General features: G+C 39.4%; 1 protein-coding gene across 1 annotated transcript in view; it reads left to right on the top strand.

Annotated features, from left to right (window-relative positions):
• Window positions 1-15,818, top strand: part of LRRC31 (leucine rich repeat containing 31) — a 31,206-nt gene extending 15,388 nt beyond the window's left edge. Inside the window, 2 exon segments of the mRNA XM_007197534.2 lie at window positions 10,310-10,477; window positions 15,487-15,818. Of these exon segments, the coding sequence (XP_007197596.2) occupies window positions 10,310-10,477; window positions 15,487-15,818 (500 nt within the window).
• The last annotated feature ends 1,754 nt before the right edge of the window (window positions 15,819-17,572 follow it).

Raw genomic sequence — 17,572 nt, 5'->3', positions numbered from 1 at the left:
AGTGACTTTCAAAGCCACATGAATGATTTCTGGCATTGTAAATTTTTTTTTTTTTTTTTTTTAATATATATATATTTTTCTATCTGGTCATTATCACTCACTTCCATAGTTCCAGCGGCTATATAAGGATGATTCTTTTTTTTTTTTTTTTTTTTTTTTTTGACCACAATAAAAGCAACAATGATTGCAATTACCAAACATGAAACACACTTATACTATGTCATAACATTGACATTCAGTCCAGTAATCCTCCACTGTAACAGCTCCTTTACTTTGCAGTGAAAATTGATTTGTATATTCTTTTCCTCTGAGTCCTTGTGGGATTTTTTTTTTTTTTAATTCAGACAGAAAGTCACAAAAATTATACTCATCCTCATCAGTTCACTCAGTCCCATGTAATTAATTTCTTTTTTTTCATCTTGATCTTTTGTTAGCACTTTTATGAGTTCATCAGTTTTTCATTAGAGTTCTGAAAATGCTTATTCATTCAGTTCAGCAGTACAGTCAGTTACCAGAAACCTGTACTTGTCAGAGTCTTTTCCATGAATTTCTTGAAGATGAAACTCTTTTATAGGAACATACTTGCAAAATCATCAGAGTACACCCAGAACTGTCTGTAAATGACAAAAGACTTAAAAATGACCATGGTTAAAGATTTGATGAAAGTTCATAATAATGCAGTTGACAAGAAAATTAGTTATTTCTGAGATATACATTTTAAAGTAATAACTAGGATTATTACTTATAACATTATACCAGAACATATAAGATTTTTAGACGTTTCCTGTAATGTCTGAAACATTTATATTAACATATTTCCATACATATTTCCATACAAATACAAATATAAGATTTTTAGAAATTTCATGTAATGTCTGAAACATTTATATTAACATATTTCCATACATATTTCCATACAAATACAAATATAAGATTTTTAGAAATTTCATGTAATGTCTGAAACATTTATATTAACATATTTCCATACATATTTCCATACAAATACAAATATAAGATTTTTAGAAATTTCATGTACTGTCTGAAACATTTATATTAACATATTTCCATACATATTTCCATACAAATACAAATATAAGATTTTTAGAAATTTCATGTAATGTCTGAAACATTTATATTAACATATTTCCATACAAATAACCCAATGAAAGTTTAGTATTAGTTGTTTTGTTTGTTTTTTTATACTGCAGGTTCTTATTAGGCATCAGTTTTATACACATCAGTGTATACATGTCAATCCCAATCGCCCAATTCAGCACATCACCATCCCCACCTCATCGCAGTTTTCCCCCCTTGGTGTCCATATGTCCATTCTCTACATCTGTGTCTCAACTTCTGCCCTGCAAACTGGCTCATCTGTACCATTTTTCTACGTTCCACATACATGCATTAACATACGATATTTGTTTTTCTCTTTCTGACTTACTTCACTCTGTATGACAGTCTCTAGATCCATCCACTTCTCAACAAATGACTCAATTTCGTTCCTTTTTATGGCTGAATAATATTCCATCGTATATATGTACCACAACTTCTTTATCCATTCGTCTGTTGATGGGCATTTAGGTTGCTTCCATGACCTGGCTATTGTAAATAGTGCTGCAATGAACATTCGGGTGCACGTGTCTTTTTGAATTACGGTTTTCTCTGGGTATATGCCCAGTAGTGGGATTGCTGGGTCATATGGTAATTCTATTTTTAGTTTTTTAAGGAACCTCCATATTGTTCTCCATAGTGGCTGTATCAATTTACATTCCCACCAACAGTGCAAGAGGGTTCCCTTTTCTCCACACCCTCTCCAGCATTTGTTGTTTGTAGATTTTCTGATGATGCCCATTCTAACAGGAGTGAGGTGATACCTCATTGTAGTTTTGATTTGCATTTCTCTAATAATTAGTGATGTTGAGCATCTTTTCATGTGCTTCGTGGCCGTCTGTATGTCTTCTTTGGAGAAATGTCTATTTAGGTCTTCTGCCCATTTTTGGATTGGGGTGTTTGTTTCTTTGATATTGAGCTGAATGAGCTGTTTATATATTTTGGAGATTAATCCTTTGTCCGTTGATTCATTTGCAAATATTTTCTCCCATTCTGAGGGTTGTCTTTTCGTCTTGTTTATGGTTTCCTTTGCTGTGCAAAAGCTTTGAAGTTTCATTAGGTCCCACTTGTTTATTTTTGTTTTTATTTCCATTACTCTAGGAGGTGGATCGAAAAAGATCTTGCTGTGATTTATGTCAAAGAGTGTTCTTCCTATGTTTTCCTCTAAGAGTTTTATAGTGTCCAGTCTTATATTTAGGTCTCTAATCCATTTTGAGTTTATTTTTGTGTATGGTGTTAGGGAGTATTCTAATTTCATTCTTTTACATGTGGCTGTCCAGTTTTCCCAGCACCACTTATTGAAGAGACTGTCTTTTCTCCATTGTATATCTTTGCCTCCTTTGTCATAGATTAGTTGACCATAGGTGCGTGGGTTAATCTCTGGGCTTTCTATCTTGTTCCATTGATCTATGTTTCTGTTTTTGTGCCAGTACCATATTGTCTTGATTACTGTAGCTTTGTAGTATAGTCTGAAGTCAGGGAGTCTGATTCCTCCAGCTCCATTTTTTTGCCTCAAGACTGCTTTGGCTATTCGGGGTCTTTTGTGTCTCCATACAAATTTTAAGATGATTTGTTCTAGCTCCGTAAAAAATGCCATTGGTAATTTGATAGGGATTGCATTGAATCTGTAGATTGCTTTGGGTAGTATACTCATTTTCACAATGTTGATTCTTCCAATCCAAGAACATGGTATATCTCTCCATCTGTTGGTATCATCTTTAATTTCTTTCATCAGTGTCTTATAGTTTTCTGCATACAGGTCTTTTGTCTCCCTAGGTAGGTTTATTCCTAGGTATTTTATTCTTTTTGTTGCAATGGTAAATGGGAGTGTTTCCATAATTTCTCTTTCAGATTTTTCATCATTAGTGTATAGGAATGCAAGAGATTTCTGTGCATTAATTTTGTAACCTGCAACTTTACCATATTCATTAATTAGCTCTAGCAGTTTTCTGGTGGCAGTTTTAGGATTCTCTATGTATAGTATCATGTCATCCACAAACAGTGACAGTTTTACTTCTTCTTTTCCAATTTGTATTCCTTTTATTTCTTTTTCTTCTCTGATTGCCGTGGCTAGGACTTCCAGAACTATGTTGAATAATAGTGGTGAGAGTGGACATCCTTGTCTCGTTCCTGATCTTAGAGGAAATGCTTTCAGTTTTTCACCATTGAGAATGATGTTTGCTGTGGGTTTGTCATATATGGCCTTTATTATGTTGAGGTAGGTTCCCTCTATGCCCACTTTCTGGAGAGTTTTTATCATAAATGGGTGTTGAATTTTGTCAAAAGCTTTTTCTGCATCTATTGAGATGATCATATGGTTTTTCTTCTTCAATTTGTTAATATGGTGTATCACATTGATTGATTTGCGTATATTGAAGAATCCTTGCATCCCTGGGATAAATCCCACTTGATCGTGGTGTATGATCCTTTTAATGTGTTGTTGGATTCTGTTTGCTAGTATTTTGTTGAGGATTTTTGCATCTATATTCATCAGTGATATTGGTCTGTAATTTTCTTTTTTTGTAGTGTCTTTGTCTGGTTTTGGTATCAGGGTGATGGTGGCCTCATAGAATGAGTTTGGGAGAGTTCCTTCCTCTGCAATTTTTTGGAAGAGTTTGAGAAGGATGGGTGTTAGCTCTTCTCTAAATGTTTGATAGAATTCACCTGTGAAGCCATCTGGTCCTGGACTTTTGTTTGTTGGAAGATTTTTAATCACAGTTTCAATTTCATTACTTGTGATTGGTCTGTTGATATTTTCTGTTTCTTCCTGGTTCAGTCTTGGAAGGTTATACCTTTCTAAGAATTTGTCCATTTCTTCCAGGTTGTCCATTTTATTGGCATAAAGTTGCTTGTAGTAGTCTCTTAGGATGTTTTGTATTTCTGCGGTGTCTGTTGTAACTTCTCCTTTTTCATTTCTGATTTTATTGATTTGAGTCCTCTCCCTCTTTTTCTTGATGAGTCTGGCTAATGGCTTATCAATTTTGTTTATCTTCTCAAAGAACCAACTTTTAGTTTTATTGATCTTTGCTATTGTTTTCTTTGTTTCTATTTCATTTATTTCTGCTCTGATCTTTATGATTTCTTTCCTTCTGCTAACTTTGGGTTTTGTTTGTTCTTCTTTCTCTAGTTTCTTTAGGTGTAATGTTAGATTGTTTACTTGAGATTTTTCTTGTTTCTTTAGGTAGGCTTGTATAGCTATAAACTTCCCTCTTAGAACCGCTTTTGCTGCATCCCATAGGTTTTGGGTCGTCGTGTTTTCATTGTCATTTGTCTCTAGGTATTTTTTTATTTCCTGTTTGATTTCTTCAGTGATCTCTTGGTTATTTAGTAACGTATTGTTTAGCCTCCATGTGTTTGTCTTTTTTACGTTTTTTTCCCTGTAATTCATTTCTAATCTCATAGCGTTGTGGTCAGAAAAGATGCTTGATATGATTTCAATTTTCTTAAATTTACTGAGGCTTGATTTGTGACCCAAGATGTGATCTATCCTGGAGAATGTTCCGTGTGCACTTGAGAAGAACGTGTAATCTGCCGTTTTTGGATGGAATGTCCTATATATATCAATTAAATCTATCTGGTCTATTGTGTCATTTAAAGCTTCTGTTTCCTTATTTATTTTCATTTTGGATGATCTGTCCATTGGTGTAAGTGAGGTGTTAAAGTCCCCCACTATTATTGTGTTACTGTCGATTTCCTCTTTTATAGCTGTTAGCAGTTGCCTTATGTATTGAGGTGCTCCTATGTTGGGTGCATATATATTTATAATTGTTATATCTTCTTCTTGGATTGATCCCTGGATCATTATGTAGTGTCCTTCCTTGTCTCTTGTAACATTCTTTATTTTAAAGTCTATTTTATCTGATATGAGTATAGCTACTCCAGCTTTCTTTTGATTTCCATTTGCATGGAATATCTTTTTCCATCCCCTCACTTTCAGTCTGTATGTGTCCCTAGGTCTGAAGTGGGTCTCTTGTAGACAGCATATATATGGGTCTTGTTTTTGTATCCATTCAGCCAGTCTATGTCTTTTGGTTGGGGCATTTAATCCATTCACGTTTAAGGTAATTATCGATATGTATGTTCCTATGACCATTTTCTTAATTGTTTTGGGTTTGTTTTTGTAGGTCCTTTTCTTCTCTTGTGTTTCCCACTTAGAGAAGTTCCTTTAGCATTTGTTGTAGAGCTGGTTTGGTGGTGCTGAATTCTCTTAGCTTTTGCTTGTCTGTAAAGCTTTTGATTTCTCCATCAAATCTAAATGAGATCCTTGCTGGGTAGAGTAATCTTGGTTGTAGGTTCTTCCCTTTCATCACTTTAAGTATTTCATGCCACTCCCTTCTGGCTTGCAGAGTTTCTGCTGAGAAATCAGCTGTTAACCTTATGGGGGTTCCCTTGTATGTTATTTGTCGTTTTTCCCTTGCTGCTTTCAATAATTTTTCTTTGTCTTTAATTTTTGCCCCTTTGATTACTATGTGTCTCGGCGTGTTTCTCCTTGGGTTTATTCTGTATGGGACTCTCTGCGCTTCCTGGACTTGGGTGGCTATTTCCTTTCCCATGTTAGGGAAGTTTTCGATTATAATCTCTTCAAATATTTTCTCTGGTCCTTTCTCTCTCTCTTCTCCTTCTGGGACCCCTATAATGCGAATGTTGTTGCGTTTAATGTTGTCCCAGAGGTCTCTTAGGCTGTCTTCATTTCTTTTTATTCTTTTTTCTTTAGTCTGTTCCGCAGCAGTGAATTCCACCATTCTGTCTTCCAGGTCACTTATCCGTTCTTCTGCCTCAGTTATTCTGCTATTGATTCCTTCTAGTGTAGTTTTCATTTCAGTTATTGTATTGGTCATCTCTGTTTGTTTGTTCTTTAATTCTTCTAGGTCTTTGTTAATCATTTCTTGCATCTTCTCAATCTTTGCCTCCATTCTTATTCCGAGGTCCTGGATCATCTTCACTATCATTATTCTGAATTCTTTTTCTGGAAGGTTGCCTATCTCCACTTCATTTAGTTGTTTTTCTGGGGTTTTTTCTTGTTCCTTCATCTGGTACATAGCCCTCTGCCTTTTCATCTTCTCTGTCTTTCTGTAACTGTGGTTTTTGGTCCACAGGCTGCAGGATTGTAGTTTTTCTTGCTTCTGTTGTCTGCCCTCTGGTGGTTGAGGCTATCTAAGAGGCTTGATGGGAGGCTCTGGTGGTGGGTAGAGCTGACTGTTGCTGTGGCGGTCAGAGCTCAGTAAAACCTTAATCCACTTGACTGTTGATGGGTGGGGCTGGGTTCCCTCCCTGTTGCTGTGGCGATCAGAGCCCAGTAAAACCTTAATCCACTTGACTGTTGATGGGTGGGGCTGGGTTCCCTCCCTGTTGGTTGTTTTGCCTGAGGCAACCCAACACTGGAGCCTACCCGTGCTCTTTGGTGGGGTTAATGGCAGACTCTGGGAGGGCTCACGCCAAGGAGAACTTCCCAGGACCTCTGCTGCCAGTGTCCTTATCCCCACGGTGAAATAGAGCCACCACTCGCCTCTGCAGGAGACCCCCCAACACCAGCAGGTACGTCTGGTTCAGTCTCCCCCAGGGTCACTGCTCCTTCCCCTGGGTCCCGATGCACACATTACTTTGTGTGTGCCCTCCAAGAGTGGGGTCTCTGTTTCCCCCAGTCCTGTCACAGTCCTGCAATCAATTCCCACTAGACTTCAAAGTCTGATTCTCTAGGAATTCCTCCTCCCTTTGCCGGACCCCCAGGTTGGGAAGCCTGAGGTGGGGCTCAGAACCTTCACTCCAGTGGGTGGACTTCTGTGGTATAAGTGTTCGCCAGTCTGTGAGTCACCCACCCAGCAGTTATGGGATTTGATTTTACTCTGATTGCGCCCCTCCTACCGTCTCACTGTGGCTTCTCCTCTGTCCTTGGACGTGGGGTGTCCTCCTTGGTGAAGTCCAGGGTCTTCCTGTCAATGATTGTCCAGCAGCCAGTTGTGATTCTGGTGCTCTCGCAAGAGGGAGTGAGAGCACGTACTTCTACTCCGCCATCTTGGCATTGTAAATTTAACATTTAAAATTTAAAGTGTACACAGTTGGCCCTTTGTAACCATGGGTTCCAAATCCGTGGATTCAACTGACAGCAAATCGAAAATATTTGGAAAACAATTTCCGGAAAGTTCCAAAAAGCAAAACTTGAATTTGTCTCATTCAGGCAACAATTTACACAGATAGCATTTACATTGTAATAGGTATTATAGGTAATCTAGAGTTGATTTAAAGTATATGGGAGGATGTGCATAGGTTATACACAAATACTATGCCATTTTTTAAAAAAGATTTTTAAAAATTGATTTATTTATTTTTGGCTGTGTTGGGTCTTCGTTTCTGTGCGAGGGCTTTCTCTAGTTGCGGCGAGCGGGGGCCACTCTTCATCGCGGTGCGCGGGCCTCTCACTGTCGCGGCCTCTCTTGTTGCGGAGCACAGGCTCCAGACGCGCAGGCTCAGCAGTTGTGGCTCACGGATCCAGTTGCTCCGCGGCATGTGGGATCCTCCCAGACCAGGGCTCGAACCCGTGTCCCCTGCATTGGCAGGCAGAGTCTCAACCACTGCGCCACCAGGGAAGCCCCCTGTGCCATTTTATATAAGGGACCTGAGCTTCCATGGATTTTGGTGTCTGCAGGGTGTCCTGGAAACAATGCCCCTGTGGATACGGAGGGACGGCTGTATAACCAGCTCTGAAGGCTCACATTCCTGGTAACTTGTACAGTATAATTTGGAATTGCTGGAAAGGGAGGCAATTACTAGCGTGTGAGCCCAGCTGGCTGCTAGCACCTAGTCCCAGCAGGGTTTGTCGTCTCTCTCAGGAATCTTGGTGTGCCTGAAGACCATGGATAACAGCCCGGACTACATCAGGGATTTACTAAACCTGACATTTCTGCCTATGCCGGGGCAAGGGCACTGTCTGCGAGTAGAGGGAGACGTTGTGAGGCAAAGGGACTTTGCTCAATTTTCCCAAATATACCACCCAGGCATCCAGCACTTTGAGCACACAGTGCCAGGGCTCCTCAACCACCTCCAGCTTCAGTGATTCCCTGGAGGGACTCACAGATCTCACTGCTGAGATTTATTACAACAGAGGGATACAAAGCAAAATCAGCCAAGGGAAACATGCATGGGGCCGAGTCCAAAGGAAACCAGGCCCAAGCTTCCAAGATTCCTTTCCCGGCAGAGTCACAAGGACGCGCTCCGTTCCTGCAGCACGTTGTGACGACATGGTCTGAAATGTTTCCCGGGGAGGCTCGCCTGAACCTGCAAGTCCAGGGTTTTTAGTGGGGCTTGGTCATGCAGGCACCCTCTACGAAGCACATACCAAAATTCCAGGCTCACAGAAGGAAAGCTAGTGTTCAACATAAATCATCTTATTTGTACACAAACATTGTAGGCACAGCGAACCACCCTTGTAAGTTAGGGAATGGTGACAACACTTCCAAATTCCAAGTTCCCAGACGTCAGCCAAGGGCCGACCTTGCCAGCAGGACTTTGTAAGGATAGTGGTCTCAGGCCTGCTAGGTTAACTCTGTTTTGTACACATGCACAGTACTAGTGTGGTTGGATTCTGGTGCTTCCGGGGTAACAGTGAAAACAGAGCCCTTCTCTCTGACCTTCCCTCAAGGGTTATGTCTGTTGACACTCCCTTAAAAATGAATTGTCCTATGGACCCGACAGGGCTATTATTAATGAAATGAATGCATTCTATTAATAAAAAATAACAAGTAGTTATTTATTAATATCTGTCAATAAAAATAAGTACATATAATTTATCCCAAATTCTAAGAACTCTCTATTTAGGGTACTCTTGCTCTCCTTTTCAGCCCAAGTTCTGTTCGACACACAGGGTCTTGGTCCTTGCCATGTACTGCTCCCAGCCCTCCCCCAGCACTGCTCATCTCATTGGCCACGTGTCTGCTAGGCAAAGTTATGATGATCAGAAGTTTAAGTATATTAAATTCATTTTTTACTTCTTTAGATATTTTCAACTTATCGGGATGTAACCCCACCATAAGTCAAGGGAGACCTGTTTAATTCAATTTGAATTAAGAAGTAAATCAACAATAAAAAAAAAGAAGTAAATCAAGTAAATACATATTTCTCTACATCATTTTGAGAAAAGAAAGTTCAATTTCTTATTGCTAGGTCTCTGTACCATAGGAGTGGGAGGGTGCTCTTGTTAGATATTATAAAAAGAATATATATCTACCCCTCAAACATATATTATTTTTTAGAAAGAAGGCAGAATAGTTTAAAATGTAATTAATGGCTATACCTCGTGGATAAGTTGCTCTGGTTAATTTTAATGTTAGGGGAAACCGAGAACTAAGCAGAAAATCTTTGAATTTCCTTTAAAAATCTTTCCAATATACACTATTTCCCTTCTTTGTCTCTGTTAACTGCAGTTAAGTAAACACAAATACATTTTGGTGTTTCAGAGTTCTAGGGAGGTTTGGCCTTGTCTCTGAATTTCAACAGCGACCAGGACATGTAAAACCAGGACACACTCTGGAAATTGTGACTAGCTGTGAAAACTGTTCGTCTCTTTCTCCCTCTTAAATGTGAAGTGAAGGAAAGAAATCTCAGTCAATAGTGAATTCCATTTAATCAAGTTTTAAAATTTTTTATTTATTTATTTATTGGCTGCGTTGGGTCTTCGTTGCTGCATGCGGGCTTTCTCTAGTTGCGGTGAGCTGGGGCTACTCTTTGTTGCGATGCGCGGGCTTCTCATCGCGGTGGCTTGTCGTTGCGGAGCACGGGCTCTAGGCGCACAGGCTTCAGTAGTTGTGGCACGGGGGCTCAGTGGTTATGGCTCCCGGGCTCTAGAGCGCAGGCTCAGTAGTTGTGGCGCACGGGCTTAGTTGCTCCGCGGCATATAGGATCTTCCTGGACCAGGGCTTGAACCCATGTCCCCTGCATTGGCAGACAGATTCTTAACCCCTGCGCCACCAGGGAAGTCCCCATTTAATCAAGTTTTACTTTTCTAAAGTTTCCAACATTTCTCCCAAATAAAAATAGACAACATAAACTGAGGCCATGAATTTCAGGCAGGAGAAACGCTCTCTACAACTGTCTTAACCTCACTGATAGTAATATGTTGCCCTAGCCTAGGTTCCTCAAATTCAAGGCTTATGACCTCTAAGAAAACCTAAATTATTGCTATTCTTATCGCTGTCAATTTCAGCTGAAGCCTCCATTCACCTCCCTGCTCTGGAAATAGTCAACCTTTCTTGGAATAAGTGTGTTGGCAGCAACCTAAAGCTGCTCCTGGAAACGCTAAAGCTTTCAAAGTCCCTTCAGGTGCTGAGGCTGAGCAGCTGTTCCCTGGTGACAGAGGACGTGGCTCTTCTGGGTTTTACCTACTGGTTCCATCCAAAGCAGTCCTGGCACTCAGGGCCCAGCGTGCCTGCCCTGCCAGTCCAGAGGAAGGGAGGCGGAGAAGGCAGAGAGGCCTGGAGCTAAGCCCTCTGTGCAGCTTTCCTGCTCCCTGACATCTGCTTCGGAGAGAGCTGGTTGAAACAGATAAGGGCAATTCTAAAACCAAAAAGACAGTGGAGAGTGTTTCATAAAAGGAGATGGAGGAATTTCCCTGGCGGTTCAGTGGTTAGGGCTCCATGCTTTCACTCCCGGGGGCGAGGGTTCGACCCCTGGTTGGGGAACTAAGATCCCACAAGCCACAAGGTGCGGCCAAAGATTAAAAAAAAAAGAAGAAGAAGAAAAAAAAGGAGATAGACATAGATATGGTGGTTGAAGGAGGATTACCTGATGTAGAATAGAAAGTTGGAACACTGGATGTGGATGGGTGAGGCTCCTTGTCCTTGAGAGGTGTGTGCATGTGTGGATTGTGTTTACGCCTGTACCCACCTTGGCTCAGCTGGGTGCAGTTTTCTGTGTTCACCTACTGTTTCCTGTGGATAAATTATGCATAAGCAAACAAGAAATTTGTGTTATGCTCACACTGTTCTCTGATATTTCAATCTAGTTGGAACAGATAAGTGTTTTCAAAACAAGTGTTATGGCCAAACACTGTAATTAGAAGATGTGGACAAATCATTGTGATTTTATTTTGCATTTCCCTAATGACTAATGATGGTGAGCATATTTTTATGTGTTTATGTGTTTATCTGTAAACTGTATATATTCCTTGGTGAAGTGTCTGTTCTAATCTTTTGCCTAATTTAAAAAACTGGATAGTTTGTTTTCTTCTTAATGAGAGTTCTTTAGATTTTTCTGGATACAAGTCTTTTATCAGATCTATAACTTGCAAATATTTTCTCTCAGTCTGTAATTTGTCTTCTCATCCCCTTAACAGTATCTTTTGCGTAGCATGACTTTCAGTTTGGTTTTTTTTTTTTAATATTTATTTATTTGGCTGTGCCGGGTTTTAGTTGCGGCATGCGGGATCTTCGTTGCAGGGGGAGGGAGCTTTTAGTGTGGCATGCGGGATCTAGTTCCCTGACCAGGGATCAAACCTGGCCCACTGCATTGGGAGTGCGGAGTCTTAACCGCTGGACCACCAGGGAAGTCCCAAGACTTTCAGTTTTGATAAAGATCTATTTATCTATTTGCTAATTTGATGGATAGAGCTTTCTGTGTTGCGTCTTAGAACTTTCTGCAAAACCCAAGTTCTCAAGGATTTTTCCTAGATTTTCTTCTAAAAGGTTTACATTTACATTTTACATTTAGACTTATAATCCATTTTGAGTATTTTTGTACAAGGCGTGAGATATGGGCTGAAAATCTTTTTGCATATGACAGCTCAATTATTCAAGCACCATTAGTTGAAAAGGCTCATTGAATTGCCTTTGCATTTTTGTCAGAAATCAACTGGCCAGTTTGTGAGGGTCTATTTTCGGTCTGTTCTGTTCCATTGGTCTATGCATCTATTCTTTTACTGATACCATACTGTCTTGATTACTAAAGCTTTATAGTAAGCCTTGAAATCAGGTAGCATGGGCATTCTGACTTTGTTCTTCTTTTTCAAAATCATTTTGGTTATTCTAGTTCCTTGACATTTCCATATAAATTTTAGCATCAGCGAGTCAATAGCTACAAAAAATCCCGCTGGAATTTTGATTGGGATTGCATTGAATCTACAGGTAGATTCAGGAATTCAGGAAAATTCAGGAAATGACATCTTAACTATATTGAGCACTCCCATCCATGAACACAGTATATCTCTCTTTTTATTTAGGTCCTCTTTGATTTATTTCATTGGTGTTTTGTAGTTTCTACCATGCAGATCCTGCATATATTTTGTTAAATTTATATCTAAGTATTTAATTTTTTGGTGCTATTATAAACAGTACTGGTTTCTAAATTTTGATTCCCACTTGGTCATTGCTAGTATGTAGAAATACAATTGATTTTCATATATTGACATTTTATACTGAGACCTTGCTAAACTCATCTATTAGTTCTATGAGATTTTTGGTAGATGCTGTAGGATTTTCTACATAGGCAATCATGTCATCTATAATTAGAGTCAGCTTTATTTCATCCTGTCCAGTCTCTATACCTTTTATTTCTTTTTCTTGGTTATTTAACTGGCTAGGCTTTCCAGTAGATGTTGAATGAGGTGAGAGCAGACATCCCTGCCTTGTTCTCAATACTGGGGGGAAAGCACTCAGTCTTTCCCGTTAAGTATAATGTTAGCTATAGGTTTTTGTTTGTGTTTTGTAGATGTGCCCTTTATCAGGTAAAGGGATCCTAATCTGGCTAGATTTCTTATAATGAATTGAAGATATTTTGTTGAGGATATTTGTGGCTATGTTCATGAGAGAGATAATTGCCTAATAGTTTTTTTGTAATATCTTTGTCTGGCTTTGGTATCAGGATAATAATGACCTCAGAAAATGAGTTGGCAAGTGTTCCTGCCTCTTCTATTTCCTGGAAAGATTTTGTAGACTTGGTATTATTTTCTCATTAACTTGAAACTCCATAGAATTGACCACTGAACCTGTCTAAACTTGGAGTTTTCTTTGTGAGAAGTTTTCAACTACAAATTCAGTTTAAAAAATAGATATAGCACCATTCAGGTTATCTCTTTCTTCTTGAGTTTTGGTACCTTGTGTCTTCCAAGGAATTGGCCCATTTTACTTAGGTCGAATTTATGGAAATAAAGTTGTTTTCTTATAATCCTGTTAAGGTCTGCTAATCACTCTGACTACTTCTTCTGTGATCTCTTTCCTCTTCAACCACCTGCTGGAGAAAATTCTCTGCTTTTAAAGGGTTCCTGTGAGTAGGTTAACCCCGCTTGGATCTGCGTTTCTTAAACTCAGGTGTACCATGTAATATAACCCAATCATGGGAACCCATCATATACACAGTCCTAGGAATTAGGGTTGAAATCTTGGGGTCACCTTAGAATTCTGATTACCACAAGAGGTTTATCAATATTATCAATCTTCTCAAAGAATAAGCCTTTGGTTTGTTTTGTTTTCCTGAACTGGACACCATTAAACATATTTAAATTATTTCATTTAAAGTTATTAAAATTTGCTTCTTCAATTTTTTATTTTTTTGGTCTGCATCATATTTTATTAATCATAGCTCCAGCCATTATATATTGTTTCTTAATTTTTACTACCAGGTCTTCTTCCTCAGGTCAAATTTATACTTTTACATTTTGTCAAGGGTATTTTTTCCTTCTTTCCATTTTTAGTCAATAACAAGTATTGTTGTGTGTGGCTTTAAGCATTGCCACTTAACTGTTTTGATTATTTCTAATAGAAACTTTAAGAATGTTTTAATCACTAGTAGTTTGTGTTTTATTCTTTTGTAAAGAACAGCATTGGTTTTTTCATATAGTAAGCTACAAAAATAGTATTTTCATGACCTATGATACTATTACCCAGATTTTAAAAAATATAACGCACATAAAATACTAAAATATAATAAATAGAGTACTCACATCATTGGAAAATTCAAATAGTATAGGAAAGGTAAAACAATGTCTGAGATTTGCTTTAAAATACTAAAAAACAAACAAACAAAAAGTAGGGGAAGGGGACTGGATGAGCCAAGATCAGTGTAATGAAAATAGCATTGAAGCTGACTGATGGGAAGATGGGAGTTCTCACTCCTATTCCATCTACTTTTTATATGTTTGAAAATGTCTGTAACAGAAAACCTTCTAAAGGGAAAAAGCATGCTCATTATCTTTAACACTTAGCTAGGTCCTGAGAACATGGTGAGTAATGTTCCGAGACAGAAAGATAGGAAGGGACACGATCAACATGAACACCTAGGGACCAAATGCAGCTGTTGAGTGTCCTGACTGGGATGATGAAAATGATGGGGACGGAGCATCCCACTTGGTGTGGAAGCCATGATGTGTGAGGAATGATTGAAGGACCAGGGTGTGTTTAGGCCTACAGGGGGGACATTTGAGGGGACCTGACTGTTGTCCAACACTGCATGGTTGGCACGAGGAAGGTTCCCAGCAGGAACCAGCAGGCTGAGGTGGGCAGTGGGGAAAGTCAGATAGGGCCTAGAGGCATGCTTTCCTCCCGCTGAGAGTTGCTTCCCTCTGTTGGGTCAACCTGAAGAGGGACTTCTGGCAGAGTTGGGCTGGTCCCCAGTAGAGAAGCTGTGAGAGGGATTTCTCTCTGATCATCGATCAGGTTGAATGAGGAGCCTTCCAAGGTCCCTTCCAACTCTGAGATTCTACACATCTCATCTCTGTAATCCATTCCTGTTTTTGGCTGAAAAGGGAAGCATGTCCTGTCTGCTTTGGCTGTCTCTCCTAGCTCCTTTTCTTAGCTCCATCATTAACTGTTATTTATTGAGAGCCATTTTGGGTAGTACTGTGATATGTGCTATTCAAAGGAAAACTTGATCCATGTATTAAAGTCTCTAATTGACCCATGAATTAGAAATTATCCAAGCCTATTTTGCCCATGGAAAGTGCTCGATTAAATAACTGTTGAATGAAGAATGAATAAGCAATGAATAATTAAACAGCATTAAACAGCAAGAAAACTATTCAGAAATGGTCCTGAGTTAAAGCCAGTGAGCCATGACTCTTCACCTTTAATTAGAGAAAGTCTGCAGTAAGAGTTGGGACTCCAGTGGAGCAGAGAGCAGGAACTTGACAAAAAAGACACTCTTTGGTATGGGATTTGGAAAGAGAAAGAAAAATCCATTTTCAAGCTGTACATGAAATGCAGAGAGGAAATTTGTTACTAGAGTAATTTCAGATGCCCTGAATAAAACTGCTAGCTAATAACATTTCATTACTAAGTATCACTCTTGTCATTACGAATCCTGGAGCTACTGTGTTGTGTTATTGGAAGTGGGAAATAGTCACACTAGAAAGTATCCTTGGCTTTTAGCATTTAGAGTGATTTTGTTTTTCAGCATCGGTAATCCGGACAGGTCACCTGGCCAGGCTGCAGAAGCTGGACCTGAGCTATAATGACAGCATCTGTGATGCCGAATGGACCATCTTCTGCCAAAACCTGTGGCTCCTCAAAGAGTCAACCGAGCTGGATATTAGCCTTCAGCCATCAGTTTTTCGGGAGTGTGGACAATGGTTTAGACACTTGTTATGTGCCGTGACCAAACTTCCTGAGATCACCGAGATAGGAATGAAGAGGTGGGTCCTCCCAGCCTCACAGGAGGAAGAACTAGAAAGCTTTGACCAAGATCACAGAAGCAGCATTCACTTTGACCATGGTGGGTTTCAGTAAGCTGACTTCTCAAGGCTCAACTAAGCTACACACCATCCTAAGGGGGAAGAAAAGAACAAGAGTGAATCCCGGTGAAATCAAGGAGTACCAGCTTCTGGGCTGTTTGGTGGGATTTACAGTACAAGAGCTTTGTAAATATATATTGTCTATAATAATCTAATGTGAGCATGTCTTTATCCTCTATTTTATAAAACAAGAATGACATTTTTCAATGGATTTTCATTTGTTTTGATATATAGTTAGTTCACTTACTGTTTAGAAGCCCTGACAAAAATGCTTAGATTCTGGTGCTGCATCTCCTTTTGTCTTGCCCTGGAATTTTCTTCCTCTCTTTTCCTAAATATTTTAAATATAAGGGTGTGTGTTTATGTGTATGTGCGTGTGTGTGTGAAATTCTAAGGTGAAAGGCACTAACTGTGGAACATTTTCATGTTATCTTTACCATATATGTATCTTAATGTGGTCCACTCACATTTTTATCAGAAAGTATTCCTTTCAGTGGTTTATTATTTTATGTTCTCTTGGTTTTATCTCAGATACAAACCATGAACACTAATAATGGCCACTGACATACAAATCTTCATTAAAAGTGGTCGAAAATTCAAAACCCAGTATCAAAAAATACCTTGTGAAAATAAAGTAAAATACTTTGTTGCTAAAATAAACAAATTAACATATTACCTCTGAGCATTTCCTTGACATGGAATTTGCCACATAAAACCTACTTAACTCATTAAAGTTTCTGTGCTGCTCTAAGTGATTTTTTAGTTTTCTCTTACTAGAGCATGAAATTCACTGCATGGCAGAAGGGTCTGTTCACACACTTCTATTCTGATATGCTCCAGTCAAGTTAGGTTTTGCTTTCTTCTTGCTACACTAATAATTCATATTGCAATCGTTGCTTGAAAGACACATAGAATTTGAAATCAATACCACTCTAAAAGAAAAAGTCATCATGGGAATTCCCTGGCAGTCCAGTGGTTACGACTTGCTGCTTTCACTGCTGTTGGCCTGGGTCCAATCCCTGGTCAGGAAACTAAGATCCCACAAGCCATACAGTGTGGCCAAAAAAAAAGAAAAAAAAAAGGAAAAGGCATCAGGGTGAGGAGATCTTGAGTGGTATAAATGGAGATGTTTTAGGTAATGATTCTTCACTTCTTTGGGCATTCCCATGAATTCCATGAACACCTGTTCTCATGCAAAAACCTATGAACAAATGTTCACAGCAGCTTTATTCATACTAGCCAAAAACTGGAAACACAGCAACACACTTCAAAGGGTGAATGGTGAAATAAACTATGCACTACTACTCAGCAACCAGAAAGGAATAAACTATTGATACATGCACTACTTGGATGGACTGGAAGTGAATTATACAGAATAAAAAGGCCAGTCCCCGGGCTTCCCTGGTGGTGCAGTGGTTGAGAATCTGCCTGCCAATGCAGGGGACACGGGTTCGAGCCCTGGTCTGGGAAGATCCCACATGCCGCGGAGCAACTAGGCCCGTGAGCCACAATTACTGAGTCTGCACGTCTGGAGCCTGTGCTCCGCAACAAGAGAGGCCGCGATAGTGAGAGGCCTGCGCACCGCGATGAAGAGTGGCCCCCACTTGCCACAACTACAGAAAGCCCTCGCACAGAAACAAAGACCCAACACAGCCATTAATTAATTAATTAATTAATTTAAAAAAATAGTAAGGTTATGATGCTGGTATATAGTATTAAAAAAAAAAAAGGCCAGTCCCCAAATGTTAC

The sequence above is a fragment of the Balaenoptera acutorostrata genome, chromosome 4 (genome assembly GCF_949987535.1).
Source record: "Balaenoptera acutorostrata chromosome 4, mBalAcu1.1, whole genome shotgun sequence".
Classification (NCBI taxonomy): Eukaryota; Metazoa; Chordata; class Mammalia; order Artiodactyla; family Balaenopteridae; genus Balaenoptera; species Balaenoptera acutorostrata.
This window is presented reverse-complemented; position numbering and strand designations above follow the sequence as displayed.